Source organism: Erinaceus europaeus, chromosome 7 (genome assembly GCF_950295315.1).
Source record: "Erinaceus europaeus chromosome 7, mEriEur2.1, whole genome shotgun sequence".
Classification (NCBI taxonomy): domain Eukaryota; kingdom Metazoa; phylum Chordata; class Mammalia; order Eulipotyphla; family Erinaceidae; genus Erinaceus; species Erinaceus europaeus.
This window is the reverse complement of record NC_080168.1, coordinates 25,979,453-26,007,260: the sequence shown is the minus strand read 5'-3', so window position 1 is coordinate 26,007,260 and position 27,808 is coordinate 25,979,453. Positions and strand designations below refer to the sequence as shown.

At 40.0% G+C, this 27,808-nt stretch overlaps 1 protein-coding gene across 9 annotated transcripts in view; it reads left to right on the top strand.

Annotated features, from left to right (window-relative positions):
- PIKFYVE (phosphoinositide kinase, FYVE-type zinc finger containing) overlaps positions 1-27,808 on the top strand; it is a 112,254-nt gene that overhangs the window by 9,233 nt on the left and 75,213 nt on the right. For 4 of the 9 annotated variants that reach the window (XM_016186892.2, XM_016186891.2, XM_016186889.2 and 1 more), the window contains exons 3-9: positions 492-644; positions 1,065-1,100; positions 6,241-6,359; positions 7,042-7,213; positions 15,793-16,000; positions 17,114-17,203; positions 27,005-27,143. In XM_016186892.2, coding sequence (XP_016042378.1) covers positions 492-644; positions 1,065-1,100; positions 6,241-6,359; positions 7,042-7,213; positions 15,793-16,000; positions 17,114-17,203; positions 27,005-27,143 — 917 coding nt within the window. The remainder of the gene's footprint in view (positions 1-491; positions 645-1,064; positions 1,101-6,240; positions 6,360-7,041; positions 7,214-15,792; positions 16,001-17,113; positions 17,204-27,004; positions 27,144-27,808) is intronic. The other 5 variants (XM_016186893.2, XM_016186890.2, XM_060194022.1 and 2 more) reach the window with 3 other exon arrangements.

The following is a 27,808-nucleotide window of genomic DNA, read 5'->3' as shown; positions in this document are numbered from 1 at the left end:
CTTTCTCTCTCTCTCCTCCCATCCCTCTCCTTAGTAAATAAATAACATATTGGGAGTCAGGCAGTAGCGCAGCGGGTTAAGCGCACGTGGCACAAAGCGCAAGGACCAGCGTAAGGATCCTGGTTCAATCCCCTGGCTCCCCACCTGCAGAGGAATCGCTTCACAAGTGGTGAAGCAGGTCTGCAGGTGTCTATCTTTCTCTCCCCCTCTCTGTCTTCCTCTCCTCTCTCCATTTCTCTCTGTCCTATCCAACAATGACATCACTAATAACTACAACAATAAGACAACAGAGGCAATAAAAGGGAATAAAAATAAAAATAAATATAAAATAAATAAATAACTAACATATTTTTAAAAATGATCCTTAACTGTTCATTTTACATTATATATTCTTTTCTGAAAGTTTTAATGTATTTATTATTATTATCTTCTTGCTGCTGAACTCTTGAGTCTTAGTTTTTCAAGTAATGCCAAGTTTTCCTTTGCTACAGAGAGAGCAGAAGGGGGCCACGGAGATCAGCAATCTCTGAGCGGAACTTGGACCAGCCCTCAGCTGCCTTCGAGAGCACAGTCTGTGAGATCACCGGTACCTTATAAGAAACAGCCTAGCGAACAACTCCAGCGACGGTCGTCAACAGTCTTAGGTAAAGCAGTGTTACTGCAGTCCTTTTTGGGTATTAGACTTTTCCACAGTCACTTGTTTTCCAGACTGTTTATTACCTTAGTATTTCTTTCTTTCTTTTTTTAATATTTTAAAAATTTATTTATTTATTAATGAGAAGGATATGAGGTGAGAAAGAACCAGATATCACTCTGGTACATGTTCTGCCGGGATTGAACTCAGGTCCTCATGCTGAGAGTCTCATGCTTTATCCACTGCACCACCTCCCGGACCACTATCTTAGTATTTCTATTTGATTAGTCAGGTGTCTTTTAGAATCAGTGAAACTTGTTATCGAGGTAATGAAAGAGTTTGTTGATAACCTGAAAAAAGATACTTCATTTTAATTGAGACAAAGCAGATCTTTTGATGCTATTTGATTAATTGCTTGCTTGGGTTTCAGCAGAGAGCAGTTTGCAACACCCCCAGGAAAACACAGGTTAGTTTCAACTTTGTGAATGGATTTTGCTTTTGTCATGAGGCGGCTGATGTGATGTGCATGTTGCTGGCTGCAGGATTCTCTCTGCTCCATTAGTGGACTGTCCGTGACTCTTAGCTTTTTGTCCTCATTGGGGTACAGACTGTCGGTATGGCTGGGTAAGATGAGTTCCTCTTGCCTGTTTTCCACCCTCCGGTCATCTCTGCTTTGTTTTCACGATCTTCTGCTTAGTGTAGACTGCGGATCAGTGCTTGAACTGAGAGACTGGATAAAGTGAGTTATTTAATATTTTATTTCGACTAGATATTTATTTTCTTTTTTACATTGACTTATTCATTGGGGGGGTGGGGGTCTTGGGCCTCACTCTTTCCCATGCTGCGCTAGGGATCATACTTGGGATCTCATGCTTAGAAGTCCTGTGCATTTCTGCTGTGCCACCTCCTGGGTTCCTCTATTAAATTCTTAAAGAATGATGTATTTATGTATTTTTCATGAAAGAGATACAGGAGGAAAGATACAGAGACAAAGACCAGAGTACAGCTCAACTTTGACTTATGGTGGTGCTAGGGATTGAACCTAGGACCTCAGATCCTCAGGCATGAAAATCTTTTGTATGAACATTATGCTGTCTCCTCAGCCCTCTATTACATTAAAAAAATTTTTTTTGTTAATATTTATTTATTTTTTGTTGCCCTTGTTGTTATTAATGTCGTTGTTGTTGCTTAAGATAGAGAGAAATGGAGAGAGGAGGGGAAAACAGAGAAGGGGAGAAAAAGACAGGCACCTGCAGACCTGCTTCACCGCTTGTGAAGCGACTCCCCTGCAGGTGGGGAGCCGGGGGCTCGAACCAGGATCCTTATGCCGGTCCTTGCGCTTTGCACCACCTGCACTTAACCCACTGTGCTACCACCCGACTCCCTCTCCATTACATTTTTAAACTTTGTACAATATGGCTTGCCAATTCAAGGTCATAGAAGGCAGCTAGCAAGGGATGACTTTATAGAGGGGGAGGAGTGTAGTACTGGAAGTCAGATGTCTCCTGAATACGAGACCCTGTCTTATTTGACTAGTCTGATCTTGTCAGGTCCTCAAGTAAAAGTAGGTAGCAAGGGAGGGGAAGGTAGCATAATGGTTATGCAAAGAGATTTTCATGCCTGAAGACTGTGAAGTCCCAGGTTCAGTCCTCTGCATCACCATAAATCAGAACTAATCAGTGTTCTGGTAAAAACAAACAAACAAACAAATGAACAAAAACTTCTTAAAAAAAAAAAGTAGGTAGCACAGGAGATAGTGGCTGGAAGTATATTTTATTGTTAGTTGAAACTTGGCTCAGAGCTTCCTTCTAATGGGTCAGAAGGATGCCAAGGAACTAAGTAGATAGGAGTTTTTCCCTAAGGATTGGAGCTGATTACATGATCTCTACAGGTATCCTAAGGGAGGCAACCTCAGCTTGGGTTGTGGCAGCCATTCCAAAGGAAGATTCTGAAAGTGGGAGGAGAAGCTAGAGAGAAAAAGAAGACTTTTTTCACTGCTTTCACAGGGTGCATGGAAAAGACTTTAACCTTTACCTGTGGAAAATTCCCTTAACTTTTCAACTTGACCCCAGGCAACACTCCTGCTTTTGTGGGGTTGGGGTGGGAGGCACCTCTACCTCATATGTTGGATTTAAGCTCAGGATTTCCTTATTTTTTAAAACTAAGGAGTTGGACTAGTATCTGTCTAGTCTTTTAGGACCACACATTGGCACCCTACGAGTTGTGGCCTTGGTGATTTGAGAGCCTTGAATTGAGATATCCCTAGGTGGAGTTGCATTATTTAGTTTGTTGCAGTTCCTGCCATTCCTTAGTATTTTGATCAAGTTCAGTAGTTCATTTGGCTCTTTCTTTCATTCTGCTCCTTCTCCTCCTCCTCCTTTTTTAGAAAAGATCGTACATTCTCCAAAAAGGAATATTGAGCAGGAAATAAGTCTTATCCTACTTGGTTCTTTTATTTTTGAAGCATTTGAGCTTCAAAAGTCTCAGGCTGTTCTGTCAAGTTCCTGTTCTTATTAAAAGGCTATATTTCTATAATTTACTAACTCTGTGACCTAAAGAATTTTTTCCCCCCAAAGGTAGAGTGCTAGACCAAACTTTCTCTTTTTTTTTTAGTTAATTAATTAATTTATTTTCCCCTTTGTTTTTGCCCTTGTTGTTTTATTGTTGTAGTCATTATTGTTGTTGTTATTGATGCTTTGTTGTTGGATAGGACAGAGAGAAATGGAGACAGGAGGGGGAGACAGGGAGAGAGAAAGATAGACACCTGCAGACCTGCTTCACCACTTGTGAAACGGCTCCCCTGCAGGTGGGGAGCCGGGGGCTTGAACCGAGACCCTTATACCGGTCCTTGTGCTTTGCGCCACCTGTGCTTAACCTCTGCGCTACCGCCCGACTCCCCCAAACTTTCTCTTAACCTAAGATCTGTGACTTTGTTAGTTCTAGGAACAGTCATGGTATAATAGTATTATGGTTATATAAAAGACTTGCTTGAGGTACCAGTTTCCCAGGTTCCCCCAACCACCACCATATGCCAGAGCTGAGCAGTGGTAAAAGAAAATAAAATCTTGGAAACTTTCTAACAAAGTTTTCACCCCCCCCCCCCAAATGGTTTAGATAGCTGTTTCCAGTTATATTGGGAAGGTTCTATACCAACCTCTCATTTTGTTGTAATTCATTAATTTTTGTCCCCAACTGAAGCAAAGAACATCTAGACCAAATAGCAAATAAGTGAATTGAGAAAGACTTTTGGTGGGGATACTCCCCATCATGTTTCGTTACAAATTACTAGGTAGAGAATTTAGCTGATAGGAATGTTCATTGGATTTTGGCAAGCTACCTCCACTTCAGCTTTAGAGATTCTGTAACTGCTAAAGCTAGGCGGAGTAGGTAGGAACTTCAGCTGTATTACTCCTCTAAGTAAGGAAATGATCTAGGATAGGTTTGTTGGGCATGACCTATTCCAACCAGAAAGTTGGAATTTGGCCATGTCTTGTTATTGATAAGACTTATTTCCAGATTATGATTTCTCGTGTAAGTGTTCTGTTCCATTTTTGAGCTGCAAGACTGAGGAGTTATCTGGAGAGGTTAGGATTCTAGGGGTTCTGTGGCAGTATTAGTCTGCTTGGACAGTGGGTGAAGAGGAGTTCAGATAAATGATCATCCTGGATGTTCTAATGTCTGTTTAATTATTTGAGGACAGGGCTATTAAATTCTTTTCTGATGATCTTCTCTGTAAGACTTTGGATGGCCTACAGCTTCAACCCCATTACTATTTGATTGTAGAGACTGAGCTAGGTGAATTCACTGCTAAATTGACTTCCGATGATACATTTCTAGCAGGTTTTTTTTTTTTTTTTTTTGCGTGGAACTTAAAGGCCCAAGAAATCATTAATGAATTTTGGGTCATTTAAGTAGAGCTTAAAAAAAAATTTAAAAAATCATCATTGGGGGGAGCTGGGCAGTGGTGTAGTGGGTTAAGCACACGTGGCACAAAGCGCAAGGACCAGCATAAGAATTCTGGTTTGAGCCCCCGGCTCCCCACCTGCAGGGGAGTCCCTTCACAGGCGGTGAAGCAGGTCTGCAGGTGTCTATCTTTCTCTACCCCTTTCTGTCTTCCCCTCCTCTCTCCATTTCTCTCTGTCCTATCCAACAACGACGACAGCAACAGCAACAACAACAACAACAACAATGACAATAAACAACAAGGACAACAAAAGGGAAAAAAGAAATAAAATTTTAAAAAAATCATCATTGGGGACTTGGGCAGTAGCACAGCGGGCTAAGTGCTGGTGGTTCAAAGCGCAAGGACTGGTGTAAGGATCCTGGTTTGAGCCCCCAGCTCTCCACCTGCAGGGAAGTCCCTTCACAAGCAGTAAAGCAGGTCTGCAGGTGTCTGTCTTTCTCTCCCCTCTCTGTCTTCCCCTCCTCTCTCCATTTCTCTCTGTCTATCCAACAACAACATCAGTATCAACAATAATAACTACAACAATAAAACAACAAGGGCAACAAAAGGGAATAAATAAATAAATATTTTAAAAAGTCATCGTTGGCCTTAGTGTTTACATTAATTTCTTGTAAAGGAGAGCTTTCCATAGTATAAGAAACTCCGGGGTGGAGCCAGGCAGTGGCGCACCTGGTTGAGCACACATATCATCACCCTCAAGGATCCCGGTTCAAGGCTCTTCATCTGCGGGGGGAAGCTTCACAAGTGGTGAAGTTGAGGTGTCTCTCGTGCCCTCTCCCTCTGTGTCTCCCCCCTTCCTTCTCAATGCATTTCTGTATCTATTCACCCAATAAATATGAAGCTCAGGCTGGGTAGTGGTGCACCTGATTGAGCACCTACTTTACCAGGTATAAGGACCTGGGTTCAAGTGACCATCTACAGCGAGGAAGCTTTGCGAGTGGTGAAGCTTTTCTCTATCCTATTAAATAAATAAATGTTTCAAGATTATTTAAACAGGCTCTTATATAAGCAAACCAAAACGAGTGGTTTTAACTTTCCATGTAATTGTCCGGGAGGACAGTGGTGTGTCCTAATCACCAGGAAGACTTTGCAGTGCTGTGTGCTTCATCATGCATGGATCTCAGAGCCATAGTGGGGATTCTCTGGCCCAAAGCGCATATACAACCCACAAAACCATTTGGTCTGGCCCTGCCCAGGCAGCTGGAGCTTTTTTCATTAAGTGTTCATTTTTAAGGTCATACTTTTGTATGGCCTGCCAATGGTATTATAAATATTCAAATGGACCTTTGCAGAAAAAAGATTCCCCACCATTGTCTTAGAGATTTAAGACGGTGCGGCCAGGTGGTGGCGCACTTGGTTGAGAGTACATGTATTACAATGCACAAGGACCCCAATTTGAGCCCCCGGCCTCCACCTGTGTGGGGAAAGCTTCACAACGGTGAAGCAGTGCTGCAGATGTCTCTCTGTCTCTCTTCCTCTCTATCATCCCTTTCCCTCTCGATTCCTGGTTGTCTCTATCCAATAAATAAATAAAGATAATAATAAAAAAAGCCTGCATGGCAAGACAGAAATTCTTTAAAAAAAAGAGAGATTTAAGAAAGTTATGGTACTTATTTATTTATTTTGGATAAATCTGCCACAGACACAAGAAGAAAAGCAGAACCTACCTTTGGAGGTCATGATCCTCGAACAGCTGTTCAGCTTCGAAGCCTCAGTACAGTTTTAAAACGCCTCAAGGAAATCATGGAGGGGAAAAGCCAGGTACTGTCTTTTATTACTTATTGAGCATTTATATGGAGCCATACTTGGTTGAGTGCACACATTATCATGCACAAGGAACCAGGTTCAAGTCCCTGGTTCCTACCTGCTGGAGAGCAGCTTCACAAGCAGTGTTACAAGTACTACAGGTGTCTCTTTCCTTCCCTAACTCCACCTCCCCTCTGGATTTCTATGTGTCCTATCAAATAATTAAAAAAAACAACAACAAAAAAAAACGGAAAAGAAATGACTACCAGGAATGGTGGATTTATTGTGCAGGCAAAAAAGAAAATAAAAAGCATTATTTATATTGAAAGAAAGTTCAATTAGTTCTACCTCCAGCTATAATCACAACAGTCCTTTAAATAAATCCTTAATTCTAATTTGTCGGCGCTCTCTTTTCTGTTTTATCGCTCCTTTTCATTTCTGTCCTTGCACTAAGTAGTCTGTATAGAGTTATTACAGCTTTAGAAAAGTCTTGGTGACTGGTAATGTAATCCTTTCAACTTTGTGTTCCTTCAAGATTGTCTTGGTCCTTCTGTGGCCCTTTACATTCCCATATGAACTTAAGGAATTTCTAGCAACTACCGCAAAACAAAGTAGGCATTTTATTAGCACTCCAGTTTGCATTGCACCGTAATGACCAGTGTTTTCAAGAATTCTGCACCCTTTTCTGTTGTTGCAGGATAGTGACTTGAAGCAGTACTGGATGCCAGATAGCCAGTGTAAGGAGTGCTATGACTGTAGCGAGAAATTCACAACCTTTAGACGCAGGCATCACTGCCGACTCTGTGGGCAGATCTTCTGCAGTCGCTGCTGTAATCAAGAAATTCCTGGGAAGTTTATGGGCTACACAGGTAAGTGCACTTTATTGATCGTTTTATAGTTTTCAAAGAAGGGCATAGCTATAAAGTAGTTGTAATACAAGACTAGTGTTTAGCCAGTTTTTATTTTGGGGTCGAGATATGAGGACACGAAGGTGAAGAAGACACAGCTTTGCTTTTTACAACTGTACAGCCAAATAATAAAATAGATGTGTGTGCTTAACCGGGGTAGCCACCACCTGGCCCCCTTCCATCTATTTTATTATTCGGCTGTATAGTTCTGTGCAGGGATCCAGGTTCTAGTTCTCCTGCAGGGCAGACACTTCATAAACGGTGAAGCAGGTCTGCATGTGTCTGTCTGTCTTTCTTCCTGTCTCCCCTCATCTCTCAATTTCTCTCTGTCCTATTGAATAAAATGGAAAAAATGGCCATCAGGAGCAGTGGATTTGTTGTGCTGGCACCAAGCCCTAGTGATAATCCTGGAGGCCAATAAATAAATAAATAAATAAGTAGATGGGTATATTTATAAATAGTAAAAAGCAGCATATCATAGATGGAAGCAAAAAAGAAGGAAAAAAAAAACTATAGGAGCATTAACATTTATTAGCCAGGATGGTTAGATTAATTTTTTAAGTTTTTTTTTTCTTTTTAAGAATTTATTCATTTATGAGAAAGATAGGAGGAGAGAGAGAAAGAACTAGACACCAGTCTGGTACATATGCTGCTGGGGATTGAACTTGGGACCTCATGCTTGAGAGCCCAATGCTTTATCTACTGCTCCACCTCCCAGACCATGTTTACTAATTTGTATTATTATCAGGCTTTCATTTCACAAAATACAATTCTTCCTCTAGTTATCTTGACAGTGTGCTTTGTCAAATAGCGCTTATTCATATTATTCCATATTTTTAGCAGTATAGAAATTCTATTTTATTTTTTAAATATTTTTATTTATTTATTACTGTATAGAGACAGGAGGAAATTGAGAAGGGAGGGGAGACATAGAGGGAGAGAGACAGAGAGACACCTGCAGCCCTGCCTCACCACTCGTGAAGCTTTCCCGCTGCAGGTGGGAACCAGGGGCTTGAACCTAGGTCCTTGCACACCTTTAATCTGTGCGCTTAACCAGGTTCACCACCACCTGGCCCCTTATTTTATTTTATTTAAGTAGGAAAACAACAACAACAACAACAAAAAACACAACTCAATAGTGCTGAGTGTATTTGTGCGGTGATTTGAAAGTTTGTATAAGTTTCCTTTCTTTTTTTTTTAAAGAAGTCTTCCTCCTTTTTTTTTCTTTTTCTTTTTTTATTGTCTTTATTTACTGGATAGAGATAACCAGTGTATAAAGAGAGAGAGAGTAGGGGGTAATAGAGAGATAGACACCTGCAACACTGCTTCACCACTCACAAAGCTTTCCTCCTGCAGATAGGGATCGGGGGCTCGAACCTGGGTCCATGTGCATTGTAACATGTGTGCTCAACCAAATGCACCACCACTGGCCCCGAAGTTTCCAAAAAGAATGTTTTTGTTCTGTTTCTTTTCTTTTCTTCTTTTTTTTTTTTTTTTTTAATATTTGTATTATTTATTATTGGATAGAGAAATTGAGAGGGAGAGAGCCAGAAAGACTCCTGCAGCTCTACTTCACCACTCATGAAGCTTTCCCCCTGCAGGTGGGGACCAGAGGCTTGAACGCCAAAAAGAAAACTCTGAGCATCTCTCATTTTCATCGTTATATAGATCTTCCTCTTGACTTTATTTACTTTTTTTCCCACTCCCACTTTTATTGCTACACAGTTTAGAGCTGATAACCCAGATTATGGCTATAACCTTTAAAAGACTTTCTGATCTTTAGTTTTTCCCTACTTCTGATTCATTTTTCACACTACAGTCACTGTTTATGTTAAATGTTAATTTGATCATGTCCGAGTATTCCCAGATTTGAATGAAGCCCATTCAAAGCTTCCATTACACTCAGGGCGGAATCCTGTCTTGTTAATATCGATAGTGTATAGGTGTTTTTTGCTTTGTTTGTTTTTAAATTCCACCAGAGCACTGCTCAGCTCTGGTAGTGCAGTAGACTGAACCTGGGACTTTGGAGCCTCAGTTATGAGGGTCTCATTGCATAACCACTATGCTGTCTACTGCTTCCCATCCAAACAGTGTATTGGTTTCTTAGGACTGCCATATCAAATACCACAAACAAGTGACTTAAAATTACAAAACCTTTTAAGCGCAGGTGGCGCAAAGCACAAGGACCGGCATAAGGATCCCGGTTCAAACCCCGGCTCCCCACCTGCAGGGGAGTTGCTTCACAGGCGGTGAAGCAGGTCTGCAGGTGTCTATCTTTCTCTCCTCCTTTCTGTCTTCCACTCCTCTCTCCATTTCTCTCTGTCCTATCCTACAACGATGACAACAACAATAATAACTACAACAATAAAACAACAAGGGCAACAAAAGGGAATAAATAAATAAAATTAAAAAAAAAGAAAAAAACTTAAAAAAATTACAAAATCTTGTTATCACTTTGTTCTGGAGATCAAAGCTCATAATAACCTTACTACTTAGGTCAGGTAACTAATATAAGAATTTTGCTATTTCCTGCGTATGTCTGTTCCAGTTATCTTTTCTAGATTGGGACCCATTCACCCCACTGTAAGATGAATCTAAGCTATTGATAAAACCCTGTTGACAACTTGACCTCTGCTCTGACTGATACGCCATAGTGACATTTTGGGTTTCTTAGAATTGGTATGAATTCAGAGCCAAGAATAGAAATTTCTGAAAAAGTTCACTCTTTCGGTTTTTTTCTATGCACAGTCACCTTGGTAAAAGACAATAACTTTATCTGGTTTTCACACATTACCACTGCTTTAGACCTTATTGTTGTTGTTTTGACTTTCACTTTATACTGATCTATTCATTTCTCTTCTAATAGCTAACTGGTTAAATGAAAGTCCCTTTACAGTGTAAGAAACAATCCAGGCCTCTGTGTGGCAGCTATAAAGGTCTTTCTGCAGGAAGTAATTTTGCTTCCTGCTGTTTTTTGTTTGGTCAGCTAGTAGTGTACATTCTAGTATTCTTTTTTTTTTTAATATTTATTTTATTTATTCCCTTTTGTTGCCCTTGTTGTTTTATTGTTGTAGTTATTATTGTTGTCATTGTTGTTGGATAGGGCAGAGAGAAATGGGGAGAGGAGGGGAAGACAGAGTGAGGGAGAGAAAGACAGACACCTGCAGACCTGCTTCACCACTTGAGAAGCGAACCCCTGCAGGTGGGGAGCCAGGGCTCGAACCGGGATCCTTAGGCCGGTCCTTGCGCTTTGTGCCACCTGTGCTTAAGCTGCTGCACTACAGCCTGACTCCCCTCCCTTTTTTTTTTTTTTTTTCAGAACTGGAGTTCCCTTTTTTGGTTCAAATTGAAGTAGATAATATTTTTCAATAGAGTTTGAACAGATTTTACCTGTTGTAGTTTCTGAAATAAGTAATGTGGCAAGTGATATTTAACTTTGCTTAAAATATATGAATAATTTAATAAAATCTAGTATTATATAGTAGTCATCTTAAAATGAGAATAAAACAGTTTATTATACTAGGTAATTAAAATATATTTTAAAGATTTTATTTCAATTTTTTTAAAATTTAATTTTATTATTTTTTTATTTAAGAAAGGATTAATTAACAGAACCATAGGGTAGGAGGGGTACAATTCCACACAATTCCCACCACCCAATCTCCATATCCCACCCCCTCCCCTGATAGCTTTCCCATTCTCTATCCCTCTGGGAGCATGGACCCAGGGTCATTGTGGGTTGCAGAAGGTAGAAGGTCTGGCTTCTGTAATTGCTTCCCCGCTGAACATGGGCGTTGACTGGTCGGTCCATACTCCCAGTCTGCCTCTCTCTTTCCCTAGTAGGGTGGGTCTCTGGGGAAGTGGAGCTCCAGGACACATTGGTGGGATCTTCAGTCCAGGGAAGCCTGGCCGGCATCCTGATGACATCTGGAACCTGGTGACTGAAAAGAGAGTTAACATACAAAGCCAAACAAATTGTTGAGCAATCATGGACCCAAAGCTTGGAGTAGTGGAGAGGAAGTGTTAGGGGGGTACTCACTGCAAACTCTAGTGTACTTCTGCTTTCAGGTATATATTTTGCAGTAGTTTACGGATACGTGTGAACATATGCTCTCTCTCACAGAAACTGGTGTATATCTAGGTTTTGGGACTTTGTTAGAAAGTGAACCACCTGAGATGGAATTAGAGTATACTATGAAAGGAAAGGTCTCACCCGAGTAATGAAGCTGAAGGGTTGTCATTCCACAAGTGAAATCTCTGGACACAGTCTGAAGTGAAGCGTGTTGAGGTGGCAATCGTTGCATTGGTTAGGTTGTGATCGGCAGATGCAATATTATTTGATATGAATTGGGAGAGGCATACGGGAAAGTGGGCCCTATCCAGTGGTTCCAGGACTGGGGGAAGTAGGGGCTCTATAGTGGAGATGTGAGGTTCCTGCTGTCTTAGGGTTCCAAAAGACAATCGATAGTTAATGTTATCATCACATTATTTGGTAATTGGGTTAACTTTGAAAAGTCCTTTTGTTAGGGTTTGCTGTACAGTACCCAGTATCTTGTATATAGCTGTGCTATTGGATGCTTCTGATCTACTTGGTCTAGGCTTTTGAGAGAGTCTGCATATCAATTACACAGCCTGTATATTGAAAAGATTCAGTTTGTGTTTTGAAAAACTTCGAGACATACAATTAATTTTCCTCCTCTCATATTAATTAACTAGTGATTTATATGACTACATTTTACTAGGAGTGTACATAAACATCATTCCCACCACCAAAAGACTGTGACCCATCCCTCCCACCCACTCCCACCCCCCACTGGCCCAGGAAGCTGCATGTCTACCCCTCACCACAGGGTTTTTACTCTGGTGCCCTACTTACAATTTGGTCAGGTCCTGCTTTTAGTTTCCCTTTCAGATCTTCTTCCTCAACTTCTGTTGATGAGTGGGATCATCCCATACTCATCTTTATCTTTCTGACTTAGCTGACTTAACATAATTCCTTCTAGCTCTGTCCAAGATGGGTCAGAGAAGGTGGGTTCATTGTTCTTGATAGCTCCATTATTTCAATTTTCATGTCTTTATTATTGGGTAGAGACAGAGAAGTTGAGAGTTTATTATTGGGTAGAGACAGAAGTTGGAGGGGGAGATAGACCGAGAGAGACAGAGAGACAGACACCTGCAGACCTGCTGCATCACTTGTGAAGCTTCTACCCCACAGGTGGGGCTCAGGGGCTTAAACCTGGGTCCTCGTGTTAATGCTTAACCATGTGCACTACCACCTGGTCCCTTAAAATTTTTTATTAGCTATTTAATATTGATTTACAAATTTATAAAAGGGATATAATTCCTCACTGTTCTCACCACCAGAGTTCTGTGTCCTCACTCCATCCATTGGAAATTGCATTAATTCTCCCAAGGTCACATATATGGTTTGACTATTATTTCTTTTTTTTTTTAAAATAATTTTTGAATTTATTTATTTGAGACAGAGAGAAATTGAGAGAGAAGAGAGAGATAGGAAGAGAGACAGAGAGACGCCTGCAGACCTGCTTTACTGCCTGTGAAGTGACTCCCCTGCAGGTGGGGAGCCAGGGGCTTGAATCAGGATCCTAACCGGTCCTTGCACTTTGCACCACGTGTGCTTAACCCACTGCGCTACTGCCCAACTCCCAGACTATTATTTCTGTATCTATCTATATACATATATATATATATATTTGCCTTTTTTTTTTTTTTTTCTGTAGTTCGGTCTTCTTTTCCTTTCTAAGTCATACCTGCTACTTCTGAGTGTCCTTCCTTTTTTCTTCTTTTTTTTCCCTTCTCTCTCTGGGCCCTGATGACATTGAAGTTCAGAGCCCTCTGGTCATCTTCCCCTAGCATTTCTCCCCCTCAGGGAATACGGACCAAAATTCTTTATGGGTTGAAGAAGATGGGAGTTCTGGCTTCTGTGATTGCTTCTCCACTGGACAAGGACATTGACAAGTTTATCCATACCCCCAGCCTATTTCTATCTTTCCCTGGTGGGGTAGGGGTCTGGATAGGTGAGATTCCAGGATACCTTGATGAGGTCATCTGCCCAGGGAAGTCAGGATGGAATTGTATACTAGGTAATAATGAATGGTAGTAATTACTGGTTAAGTATTACAATTGAATTTTAGAAACTTGTTTCATGTCACTTCAGTATTCTGCTGTTAACAGTAAAAACTTAAGGCAAAATGGTTTAACATGTTGTAGGTAAAGTTTACTATCTTTTTTAGTATTATATTTTAGTAATATATATTTAGCAGTAAATGTATGCTAATATATATCAATAAAATATATAATCTTTTAGTAAAATATTATGGTGTCACTCAAAAATTTATTACAACAGGGTAGAAATGAAACTTACTTTTGGACACAGCTGTCTCCTCAGAGACATTAAAGCAGGGAGTCAGGTGGTAGCGCAGCAGCTTCGTGGTGCAAAGTGCAAGGACCGGCATAAGGATCCGGGTTTGAGCCCCCGGCTCCCCACGTGCAGGGGAGTCGCTTCACAAGCGGTGAAGCAGGTCTGCAGGTGTCTATCTTTTTCTCCCCCTCTCTGTCTACCCCTCCTCTCTCCATTTCTCTCTGTCCTCTCCAACAAAGACGACATCAATAACAATAAAAACTACAACAAGGGCACCAAAAGGGAATAAATAAATAAATAAATAAATAAATAAATAATCCTTTTTAAAAAAGACATTAAAGCATTATTTCAGAGTATTTAAAAATCTATTGTTCCGGTTCGAACCCGGCTCCCCACCTGCAGGGGAGTCGCTTCACAGGCGGTGAAGCAGGTCTGCAGGTGTCTATCTTTGTCTCCTCCTCTCTGTCTTCCCCTCCTCTCTCCATTTCTCTGTGTCCTATCCAACAACGACAACAACAATAATAACTACATCAATAAAAAAACAAGGGCAACAAAAGGGAATAAATAAATAAAATAAATATTAAAAAAAAAATCTATTGTTTGGGGAGGGGGAAAGAAAAATCTATTGTTTGTCCTCCCAAGAATATTTCACTTTCATCTTAACTACCATACAAAATTATTTAAAATAGATTTCCTCCTTACTCATGCCCACAGACTCATTTTCTGTTTGCTTAGTTTAATATTGTGCCACCTTGTGGAGACCACTTTTCAGGACTTCACAACAGGGACTTAAATACAACTTCCTCCTCATTTGCTGCCTGCAGAAAGTATGGTGTTTCCATTTGTGTTGGATTATTTACTCTATTATTTTCTTCCTTCTTTTCTCTTTCCCTCCCCTCTTCCCTCTCTCTCACCCTCTCTCCCTCCCTTCCTCCCACCTTCCCTCCCTCCCTCCTTTCCTCCCTCCCACCCTTCTTTCCTTCCTTTCTTCCTTTTTTTTTTTTTTTTTCTCTTTCTACCAGCCCACTGTTCAGCTCTGAACATGGGACCTTAGAGCTTCAGGCACAAGAGTCATCTTGCATAACCATTATGCTACCTCTTCCACTTTATTATTAATTAATTAATTAATTTTTTAGTGATAAAGAGAGGGAGCTAGGCAGTTGCACACCCAGTTGAGTGTACTTATTACTGAGAGCAAGAACCTACATTCAAGCCCTCAGTCCCCACTTGTAGGATAGAAGCTTCATGAGCTATGAAGCAGGTCTGCTGGTCTCTCTTTTTCTTTCTCCCTCTCTATCTCTCTTCACCTCTCAATTTCTCTCTGTCCTAGCACAATAATAATGATAATGATAATGATAATGATAATGATAATGATAATGATAATGGAAAGAGAAAGAGAACCAGAGCATCACTCTGGTGCATGTACTGCCGGGGAGGAACTTGGGACCTCATGCTTGAGAGAGTCCAATGCCTTAGCCACTGCATTACCTCTGGGACACAACTTCCTTTAATCCCTTATTTCAGTTTTAGGTTCTTCAGAAAATACTTTTACAATTTTTTAGTATTATTGGATCATATTGACTTGTAAATACTTTAAGGTAATATGGATACTTGGATAAATTTATCATTATGATGTTATAAAATATTTAATACAGTTGACAAAATTCTTTCACTTTTAAAAATCTTTTTTGGGGGGTCTGGGTATGGGCTCACCCAGTTGAGTGTACACATTACAGTGTACAAGGACTCAGGTTCAAGTCCCCGATCCCCCAACCTTCAGGGGAAGCTCATAAGTGGTGAATCAGGACTGCAGCTGTCTGTCTGTCTCTCAATTTCTTTCTATGTCTATTCTGAATAAATAAATGCTTTTTCTTTTCTTTTTACCAGAGCACTGCTCAGTTCTGCGGGGGGATATTGAACCTGGGACTTTAGAGCCACAGGCATGACAGTCTCTTTGTGTAACCATTATGCTATCTCATCCACCCTAATTAATACTTAAAAAAAACCTGTCAGAAATTTAACTGTTATGGTATTTCTTTGAAAATATTTCTCTGATATTAGATTAACAATTCATTCAAGGATTTAATTTGTTCAAGTAGTATATCATTGCTTTCTTTTATTTAGTTTCCTTTATTACTATTATTTTTTTTCTTCCTAGGTGACCTTCGAGCTTGTACATACTGTAGAAAAATAGCTTTAAGTTATGCTCATTCCACAGATAGTAATTCCATTGGGGAAGACTTGAATGCCCTTTCAGATTCAGCTTCCTCTTTGTCTGTACTTGATCCTGGTGAACCCAGAACACCAGTGGGGAGCAGGAAAGCCAGCCGAAACATATTTTTAGAAGATGATTTTGCTTGGCAAAGGTACTGTTACTTACATATAGTCTTATTTATTTATTTATTTATTTATTTATTTATTTATTTATTTATTTTACCAGAGTACTGCTCAGCTCTAGTTTATGGTGGTGAGGGGGATTGAACCTGAGACTATGGAGCCTCAGGTGTGAGAGTCTGAATATAATCATATTCATATTTGAGAAATGTTGGTGGACTGTGACCTAATAGTGCATTTAAAAATATATATATTTTATGTAATGTCTTAATGAGAAAAAGACACACAGAAAGACCAGAGCACTTCTCAGTTCAGGTGTATGGTGGTGCAAGGGACTGAACCTGAGACTTTGGAGTCTCAGGTATGAGTCTTTTGTATAACAACTATGCTGTCTCCTCAGCCCCCTAATAGTGTCTTAAATTAACATTTTTTTCTTTCTTTGAAATGGTTCCTACAAATTTGCCATTTTCACTTTTTTCCTTGGCTTGCTTCCAGAAGGCTTACAGGACATGTTCATGGCTATCACTGCTGATGAATTAGAATGTTAATTCTGTAACAAGAGAGACTTTGCATCCTTTATTCACTTTTGTACTCCTGACACCAAAAACAGCATATGACATGTTTACAGTTTAGTTAAACAGGCAACAATAATATTCTGATGAATAATTTCTAATGTAACCTCTTTTGAAGAGTAGGAAACTCATAAGACTTTTCTTCAGGGCTGGGGTTATGCAGAAAATATTTGTACCTGAATCTCTGAGGTCCCAGGTTCAATCCTGAGTACCATATTAAACTATTGCTGAGCAGTGCTGTGGTATTTTTCTTTCAGAATCTCATTATAAACTAAAAAATAACATTTTAAAACATTTGATATAAGATAAAACATTAGATATATTAAAAAAATAAATAACAGAAACTACTCTTTCTGCATTAGCTGAAAGACAAAGCATTCCCTACACCACCATAAGCCAGAGCTGAGCAGTGCTCTGAGGGGGAAAAAAAAGACAACAACAACAACAACAACAACACAAAGATCCATAATCTTATTACTTCAGGAAAGAGACATCTGCTTTTGTTAAAACATTTCATGGAAGTTGCTTGTTATGGTCCCAAATTATCTGAATATTTAAAATTTCTCTTTATAGTTTGATTCATCAGGACTCCTCAACTACTGCACTTTCAACAAGACTTGTAGCTGTTCAGGAGGATGCTGGGAAATCTCCTGCTCGGAATAGGTAAACTGCCAAGTGAAAACACCCTGTTTTGGGCAGGGGAGATAGCATAACAATTATGCAAAAAAAAAAAAAAACCCAAAACCCTCTAGTGGCACCAAAGTGCCAGGTCAATCCCCAGCACCACTATAAGCCATAGCTAAGCTGTGCTCTGGTAGTAAAAAAATAAAACAAAACAATAAACATTGGATTTCACATTAATTGTCTTTATACAGTGGTGGCAAGATCAAACAGATGCAAATAGATGGGATTGACTGCTGTGTACTTTCTTAGCTCTCAAAAATGAACTGAGCTTTTTTGCTAGTCAGCTCTTGCTTTCTATACCTCATGACTCTTTTCAGTATTTTCCATTACTACCTTGGACCCTTTACCTCCTTTCTTCTAACTTAGCAGATAACTTCACTTTCTGTTATTTAACAGAGAGAAGCAACTTGGAAACCTTGACTCCTACTAACACTCCCCAACTTGGTCATGTTTGATGCCCAACTATTTTTTCTTTTCTACCTCTGAAACCAAAGCTAACGTTGTTTTTATTCTAGGTCTTAATCCTTCCCAGATTTTCTTTTTTTCTTTTTTTTATCATCTTTATTTATTTATTGGATAAAGACAGCCAGAAATCGAGAGGGAAGGGTTGGATAGAGAGGGAGAGAGAGAGAGAGAGAGACACCTGCAGCACAGCTTCACCGATCATGAAGCTTTCCCCCTGCAGGTGGTGTCCGGGGACTCGAACATGGCTCCTTGTGCATTGTAACATGTGCGCTCAACCAGATGCGCCACCACCCGGCCCCCCTCCCAGATTTTCTCAGTTGTCCCTTTCTCCTGTCTCTTCTAGCTGACTACTGCCCATGTCTAAATTTGAATCTCATCTATGAAAAGCAAGCTACTAAGCAAAAATCTTCCCTTTGTGTTTTTGTTTTTGGTTGGAATCTATTTATACACTTATCTCCAGAAAGTCTGAGTCACATTTTAAGAAATTTCTATTAGTGATTTACAAAATTATAAGATGATAGGGGCATTTTCCCCCCATCAGAGTTCTGTGCCCATCCTTTCCAAGCAGAAGCTGCCATAGTTCTCCCAAGGTCACAGATAATGGGTTAACTGTACATGCATGTGTATGTATATATGTATGTATGTATGTATGTATATTTTTAAATTTTATTTTTGCCTACTTTTAAGTGTTTTTGTTAACTTTATTATTGGATAGAGACAGAGAAGTTGAGAGGGGAGATGGAGAAATAGAGACAGAGAGACACCTGCATCCCTGCTTCACCACTTGTGAAGCTTTTCCCCTGCAGGTGGGGACCAGGGGCTTGAACTGAGTCCTTGTGCACTGACGTGTGTGCACTCAAGGAGGTGCCTCACCTTCTGCCCCCTTGTTTTTGCCCATTTTTATTCACTTCCGTGGATTTGCCTATTTCCTTTCTAAATCACACCTACATCTATTACTTCCAAGTGTTCTTCCTTTTTCCTCTTCCCTTTCACATAAGAGAAATAGTGCCTAACTTCCTCTGGTGTTTTACCAGATTTCACTTACCCTTAGTGATGGTATTAAAAAAAAAAAAAGAGGGAGTCGGGTGGTAGTGCAGAGGGTTAAGCGCAGGTGGCACAAAGCACAAGTACCGGCGTAAAGATCCACGTTCCCGCCCCTGGCTCCTAACCTGCAGGGGAGTCGCTTCACAGGCGGTGAAGCAGGTCTGCAGGTGTCTATCTTTCTCTCCTCCTCTCTGTCTTCCCCTCTTCTCTCTATTTCTCTCTGTCCTATCCAACAACGATGATATCAACAACTATAACTACAACAACAATGGGAACAACAAGGGCAACAAAAAGGAAATAAATAAAAAAAGAGATTTCTGGTGACATATGTTTTGGGGTCCAGTGGAATTGGGTCTCAGAGCTCTCTGATCACCTTCCTCTAACATTGCCTCCCTCAGGAGGGTATGTACCGCAATTCTTTCTGGGTTGCAGATGTGAAGATTTCTGACTTCTATACTTGCTTCTCCGTTGGACATGGGTGCTGGCAGGATGATTCATACCCTCAGCTGGTTTCTATCTTTCCTTGGTAGGATAGGGCTCTGGAGTCCTTACCTATATTTTCAATTGTTGATTTTTTTTTTTCTCAGTCGGATACCTTAAAATAGTTGCCTGTACCAGTGCTTTCCCTGCTCATTTTTCACCAATCTCAAGCCACCTCCTCTACTGAGAATGTCTTCATTATTATAAATGTTAAATGCTGAATAAGTGGCCATAACTTTGATGGTCTAGGCATCTGAATCACCTCTATTTAATGTAATTTCAATTTATTCTTTTCATGAGTGCCAGCAAATTCTGTACTCAGAATACAGCAGTGGAATCAGATAAAAAAAATCAATCAAAACAAAGCACAAAGCAGAGGTATCTTGGAATTGTTAGTAGTGTCAAGTGACATTTGAGTAAAAATCTGAGGATGTGATTAAATACCAGGTAGACATTTTGTACCAAAAAAGTACTGAGAAAGCAGGAAATGGTGATTTCCTGAGAGGGAAGGTGCCTGGCCAGGAATAATAAGGAGTCCTGTGTAATTGGAGTGGAGTATTCTCACAGACAGTGTAAGAACTTTTATCATTTATTATGAGTGAGAAGTGAGGCCATTGTTGAATTTTAGTTTATTTTGAAGAAATGTTTATTTACAGGAAAAATTTCAAGATTAGAGTGAAATAATTTTTCATATGTTCTTCATTAAAGTTTTTTTTCTTCCTTTTTGAGTGGTCATTCTGTAGCCTCCCACCTAAAGATGTCAAAATTGCAGCTTCCAGACAAGCAAATGTATAATTAGCTGCCTTAGCAACACCTCCACACCACGGGCACAGACACTGCAAGTCTTCAGTTCCCATTTTTAGTATGTATGTATGTATGTATGTATGTATGTATGTATGTATGTATGTATGTATGTATTTGCCTCCAGGGTTATCTCTGGGGCTCAGTGCCAGCACTATGAATCCACTACTGCTGGAGGCTATTTTTCCGATTTTGTTGCCCTTGCTGCCCTTGTTGTGGTTGTTATTGTTGTTATAGCTGTTGTTGTCGTTGGATAGGACAGAGAGGGGGAGAGAAAGACACCTGCATTCCTGCTTCACCTCTTACAAAGCAACCCCCAGCAGGTGGGGAGCTGGGGGCTCAAACTGGGATTCTTACACTGGTCCTTGCATTTTGTGCCATGTGCACTTAACCCCCTGTGCTACCGCCCAGCCATTCATTTATTTATTTATTTATTTATTTATTTATTTATTTATTTATTTATTTATTTATTTATTTTACCAGAGCACTGCTCAGCTCTGGCTTATGGTGGTTCTGGGGATTGAACCTGGGACTTTGTAGCCTCAGTCATGAGAGTCTCGTTGCATAACCATTATGCTATCTACCCCTGCCCTTCTTCATTAAAGTTTTTTTTTAAATATTTATTTAATTTATTCCCTTTTTGTTACCCTTGTTGTTTTATTGTTGTAGTAGTTGTTGATGTCATTGTTGGATAGGACAGAGAGAAATGGAGAGAGAAGGGGAAGACAGAGGGGGAGAGAAAGAGAGACACCTGCAGACCTGCTTCACTGCCTGTGAAGTGACTCCCCTGCAGGTGGGGAGCCAGGGGCTCAAACCGGGATCCTTATGTGGGTCCTTGTGTTTTGCGCCACGTGCCTTAACGCGCTGCACCACCACCCGACTCCCCTTCATTAAAGTTTTTTAATTTTCTTTTTCCTATTTAAGTTGCCCCTTTTTTGTAATACTGTTTTTCCCTGAACTATTTAAGAGTAAGTAACAGATATCCTCATCTTTTACAAAAAAATTAATTTCATTTTCAGCAGAGAAGCAATTACAGAAGCCAGACCTTCCACCTTCTGCACCCCATAATGACCCTGAGTCCATACTCCCAGAGGATAAATAATAGGAAAGCTATCAGGGGAGGGGATGGGATGCAGAGCTCTGGTGGTGGGAATTGTACCCCCTCTTTTTAAAAAAATATTTATTTATTTAATTTATTCCCTTTTTGTTGCCCTTGTTTTATTGTTGTAGTTGTTGATGTCGTCGTTGTTGGATAGGACAGAGAGAAATGGAGAGAGAAGGGGAAGACAGGAGGAGGGAAAGATAGACACCTGCAGACCTGCTTCACCGCTTGTGCAGCGACTCCCCTGCAGGTGGGGAGCCAGGGGCTCGAATGGGGGTCGTTATTCTGGTCCCTGCGCTTTGCGCCATGTGCGCTTAAGCTGCTGCGTTACCGTCCAACTCCCAATTGTACCCCTCTTATCCTATGGTCTTGTCAGTGTTTCCATGTTATAAATAAATAAATAAATAAATAAATAGACAAAAAAAGAAAAATTAATTTTAAAGCATTGACTGCATTTAAAATTGACTATAAACCATTAACCCTCCCCCCAATAAATTTTTTTTTAAATTTAATTTCAGGGGGCTGGATGGTGGTACACTTGTTTAAGCACACATATCACAGTGCATAAGGACCCAGATTCAAGCCCATCGTCCCCACCTGTAGTGAGGAAGCTTCATGAATGGTGAAGCAGTGCTGCAGGTCTCTCTCTTTCTTTCACTATCTTCCCATTCTCAATTTCACCCTGTATCTAAAATAAATAAATAAATGAAAATAGAAAAAAATTAATTTCAGTGTCGGGGAGGTGGTATACACCGTATAAGGCACACGCTACCTCACACAAGGGGCTTAAGTTCAAATCCCTGGAGAGGGGAATCTTCATGAATAGTGAAGCAGTGCTGCTGGTCTTCCTTCCTCCCCTCTCAAGTTCTGTCTCTATCAAAATAGTGAATAAATAAATCAATTGGAAAAATAATGGCCACTGGGAACAGTGGGTTCATCATGTTGGCCCCAAGTCCCAGCAATAATCCTACTGACAATAAAAAAAAAAAATTTGTGGTCCGGGAGGTGGTGCAATGGATAAAGCATTGCACTCTCAAGCATGAGGTCTTGAGTTTGATCCCTGACAGCACATGTATCTTTCTCTCTTTCCTATCTTTCTCATCAATAAATAAATAAAATCTTTAAAAAAAATAACAATTTAACTTGGTAGGACATTTTTAAGTTCATAGAAAAATCAACTATGAAGTCATGATCTTTGGTGCATTTCTCAATGCCCCCCCGTGGTCAATAGATCACACCATTGTATGCACTAAGATTCACTCTTTCTTTTTTCTTAAAGCTATTATTACATTTATTTTTTTACTGTTGTTTATTGAATAGAGACAGAAAGAAATTAAGAGGAAATGGCAAGTAACACCTGTAGCACTGCTTCACTGGTTCCCCTCCTAGGTGAGGACTGGGGGCTTGAACCAGGGTCTTTGTACATCATAATCTGTGCACTCAACATGGTGCACCACTACCCGGCCTCAGAGAGATTCACTCTTGATGTAGTACATTTTGTGGGTTTGAACATATATGTAATGGCATACTTATTGTATTCTAGGTCCACATATGTTGTCACGTAATATAGAGACTCCCTTTCCCTTCCCCAAGGTTCAGTAATTGTCTTTTTAAAAAAATATTTATTTATTTATTCCTTTTTATTGCCCTTGTTGCTTTTTTTTATTGTTGTGTTGTAGTTATTATTATTGTTGTTATTGAAGTCGTTGTTGTTGGATAGGACAGAGAGAAATGGAGAGAGGAGGGGAAGGCAGAGGGAAGAGAGAAAGATACACCTGCAGATCTGCTTCACCGCCTGTGAAGCGACCCCCCCCCCTGCAGGTAGGGGAGCTGGGGGCTCGAACCAGGATGCTTATGCAGGTCCTTGCGCTTTGTGTCACGTACGCTTAACTGCCCGACTCCCAGTAATTGTCTTTTTTTTGTTTTGTTTTTTATTTTTTTTAGTAATTGTCTTTTATATGAGTATTCCATGCCTTTCTGCAGTCATATTTCAGTGAATGTCTAGGTGACTCCCACATGTTAGCTTGTGAATGTAGGGCTTCTGTAACCTCTTCATGATCGGGGTTTCAAATCTTTCGGATAAATAACCCAAGGTAGAGTTGGTTGAGCACATGGTAGTTTTATTTTTAATTGTTTGAGGAACCAACACTATTTTCCATAGCAGTGGGACCATTTTGTACAAGGGCTCTAGTTTCTTCACATTTTTTTCAACACCTCTGTTACTATGAGTATTTCTCCAGAATAATCATCTTCTCTCATATAAGTATATCAAAAGTTCAGGAAATTGAATGGTCATAAATTTATTTTTAATTTAGTATATGTATTCTGACGTTGCTAGTTTTATTTTTGCCTCCAGGGTTATTGCTGGGGCTCTGATGAATCCACTGCTCCTGGAGGCTATTTTTTCTGTTGTGCCCTTGTGCCCTTGTCTTATTGTTGTGGTTATTATTTTTGTTATTAGATAGGACAGAGAGAAATGGAGAGAGGAGAGGAAGAGAGGGGGAGAGAAAGATAGACACCTGCAGACCTGCTTCACTGTTTGTGAAGTGACCCCCATGCAGGTGGGGAGCCGGGGGACTTGAACTGGGACCATTACATTGGGTCCTTGTGCTTTGTGCCATGTGCGCTGAACCCGCTGCTCTACGGCCGGACCCCTCATGGACCCCCCCCCCCTTTTTTTGGTCATCTTTGATCTGTAACAGCTCTTTGACCTTTATCTCGCATGATACTGAAGACTGAAAAGTGGCCATTGGATTTAACAGTAAATAATGTAACTAAGTGGGTTGTTTGAGGTTCAATAATAAGTAGGAGAGTTGGAGAAAGAAGTTTTGCTTGAAAGTGAAAAAGGGTCGTGCAACAGAGAATGTAGAGCTGAGATATATTTTGCAAAGATGGGACAAATGATCATATTCCTGGCACCAGGGAGCTGGGTGTTGGTACACTGGGTTAAGGGCACAGAGTACAAAACACAAGGACCCATGCAAGAATCCCATTTAGAGTCCCCAGCCCCCCAGCTGCATAGGGGTCCAGTGAAGCAGGCCTGCAGCTGTCTCTCTGTCTCTCTCCCCATTTGTCTCCCCCCACCCCTCTCAAATTTCTCTCTGTCCTATCCAACAATGACAACAGTAACAACAATAATAACTACAACAATAAAAAAACAAGGGCAACAAAAGGGAACAAATAAATATTAAATAAGTACATATATAAATAAATAAATACACTTATGTACACACTCACACATTGCCTCTCCTACCAAAATACATGCAAGGGTGGTGGAAATGTTAGAGAAACAATGCATGGATACTGTAGACACTAGAAAAGAGGTTTTAATTAGCTGACTAAAATATGTGGTTCCTTTCTATCAACAGACTGCCGGGAGAGATGAATAACTGAATTCCAAAAATCTTGCATGTGGACTACATCTATTTAATATTACTGGTTTCTCATTAAGAATTACTTTTTTGCTAACCCTATTAAAGAACTATGGGGCGGGAATAAATAGCATAATGGTTATGCAAACTGACTCTCCTGCCTGAGGCTTCAAAGTCCTAGGTTCAATCCCCCCCCCACCATAAGCCAGAGCTGAGCAGTGCTCTGTAAAATAAATAAATAAAATAATAAAAGGACTTTGAAAAAGGAAAAAAAGACAAGGGTTGATTTTTAGGGCCTGAGGAGATAGCATAATGGTTATGCAAAAGCCTTTCAGACCTGAGGCTCTGAGGTCCCAAGTTCAATCCCAGCCGCACCATAAGCCAGAACTGAGCAGTGCTCTGGTCTCTCTCTCTCAGTATCTTTCCCTCTGTATCTAGTCTTTCTCATTAAAATAAACTCAATAAGATATTTTAAAAAAGAGCTGTGAATAACCTGAAAATTATATTTCAAGTGTCATTATCTTCTTGCTGAGGAGTACATAGCTTTGTCAGTTGAGACTGGGACTAGAATCCTGTTATTTATTAGCTGAGCCACGTTAGACAAATTACATGATCTCTACAGCTTGATCACAATGCTATGAGAAATAAGAAAGATGCATAATTGCTCTTGTTAATGGCTGAATTATGTAGTTTTTAATGTTGTATACTGCCTTTTATCTTGTATACAGAAGTTAAAATTTGGTCTTATTTTTTTTTAGGCAGACTCTAAATTGCATATATCTCTATATAAATACATATATATGTACATATATATTAAAGAAAAATGGCTTAGTGCTCCTGAATTTCCACTTAGCAACTCACTTATCTGGTAATTAATTTGTTTTAATTCAAAATACAGTAATCAAGGACAGTATCTTTAATGTAGGTCTATTAAAAAAAAAAGGAGGTGGTTCGGGAGGTGGTACAGTGGATAAGGCATTGGACTCTCAAGCTTGAGGTCCTGAGTTCAGTCCCTGGCAGCACGTGTACCAGAGTGATGTCTGGTTCTTTCTCTCTCCTGTCTTTCTCATGAATAAAAAAATAAATTCTTAAAAAAAAAAAGAGTGGAATGACTTCACCTGTGTCTTGGAACCCCACCTCCCCAGAGCCCTGCCCCACTAGGGAAAGAGAGACAGGCTGGGTGTATGATCGACCTGCTAACACCCATGTCCAGTGAAGAAGCAGTTAAGAAGCCAGACCTTCCACTTTCTGCACCCCATAAAGAATTTTGGTCTATACTCCCAGAGGGATAAAGAATAGGGAATCTTCTAATGGAGGGGATGAGATACAGACCTCTGGTGATGGGAATTATATGGAATTGTACCCCTCTTATACTATAATCTTGTCGATCATTATTAAATTAAAATTAAAAAAAAAGAACGGACTTTTATTTTCTCTTTTGTTGCCCTGTTTTTTATTGTTGTAGTTATTATTGTTGTTATTGATGTTGTCGTTGTTGGATAGGACAGAGAGAAATGGAGAGAAGGGGAAGACAGAGGGGGCAAGATAGACACCTGCAGACCTGCAGGTGGGGAGCTGGTGGCTCAAACTGCGATCCTTTCGCCGGTCCTTGTGCTTCGAGCCAGGTGTGCTTAACCCGCTGCGCTACTGCCAACCCCCCCCTTTTTAAAAAATAATTTATTTATTCATAAGAAAGATAGGCAGAGAGAGAGAGAGGAATAACCAGATATCACTCTGGTCCATGTGCTGCTAGGGATTGAACTCAGGACCTTATGGTTGAGATTCTAATATTTTACTGTACCACCTCCTGGAACACAAGAATGGACTTCTTTTAGGGAGAGATAAAATTTTGCTTAGTTGAGTTTCCAAGATAGAATTCCTTACTACCAAGACATAAATGTTTCAGCTACACAAAGAAGTTTTGCTTCTCTGATAATGCAATAACTATTTAAACTATGAACCACTGTTTCCTTTTCTGCAAGATTATTTATCTATTGAGACTGATCTTTATGGTTTTTGTCTTGAAATATTAGTAATGTGTGAACTCCCACTACAGTAATTTTTCTGCAGTCTTTCCCTTTGAACTCATTTTGAAATAATTTCAGGATAATAGACATTGTAAATACAATACAGGATTTTCCTGAATACTTGTCTCCCAGTTTTCCTTATGGTAATGTCATATGTAACCATCCCAACTACTTTGAAAAGTACCCTCCCTTAAGATTGGAACATAAAAGTTAATGAAGAATTGAAATTCAGGGGGATGGGTAGTAGCACAGCTGATTGAGCACACATGCTCCAGTGTGCAAGGACCCGGGTTTAAGGCCCTCATCCCCATCTATGGGCAAGGGAGGGGGGGCTTTACAAATGTGAGGCAGTGCTGTAGGTGTCTTTCTGTCTCCCCCTACTCTCTACTTCTCTTAAAAAGGAATATTGAATAAGAAAAAAAGAGAAACTGTAACTCTGTGTACTGAAGAATTAACCACTGTGTTCTTAACTTTTTTTTTTTTCTTCCAGATCAGCCAGCATTACTAACCTGTCGCTGGATCGATCTGGTTCTCCCATGGTACCTTCATATGAGACATCTGTCAGTCCCCAGGCAAACCGGACATATGTTAGGACAGAGACCACAGAGGATGAACGTAAAATTCTCCTGGTACTCGTCTAGTATCTTTAGGCTGTTGCTCATTTTGAATACAAAGAATATTTAACACACTGTTTCTCTTACTATAATCTGTTAACCCCACAATAAAGAAAAAGAAAAGAAACAATAGCCAAAAAAAAAAAAAGACAGAAAAAGAAACCTATAAATGAAATAACCAGTTAGCCTGTCTGCTAAAAAGAGGAGGTAATTAACTTAAGTGTTAATTAGATTTATCTGGAAAATTGGTTATCCATGTTCAGGGCTGGGTGGTGCGTCACTCGGCTGAGTGCACACATTACAGTTCAGAAGGACCTAGGTTCAGCCCTTGGTTCCCCTCTGCAGGGGGAAATCCGAAGCAGTGTCTTTCAGTCTTCCTCTTGCCTCTGAATTTCTTTGTCTCTATTAAAAAAAAAAAAAAAGAGTTCCATGTTTCTGTATTAATATTTTTAGGCCCATTATATCAGACAAGGTGAGAATTCAGGTGCCTTTGTAATAATACAGCTTAAGTTTTGGTTAGGTCTCAGATTGCTAAATAAGGCTTTTTTTTTTTTTTTTTTTTAAACCAGAGCACAGATCAGCTCTGGCTTACAGTGGTACAGAGGATTGAACCTGGAGCCTCCAGCATGACAGTCTGTTTGCATAACCATTATGCTATCTACCCCTGCCCCTGATTAAGT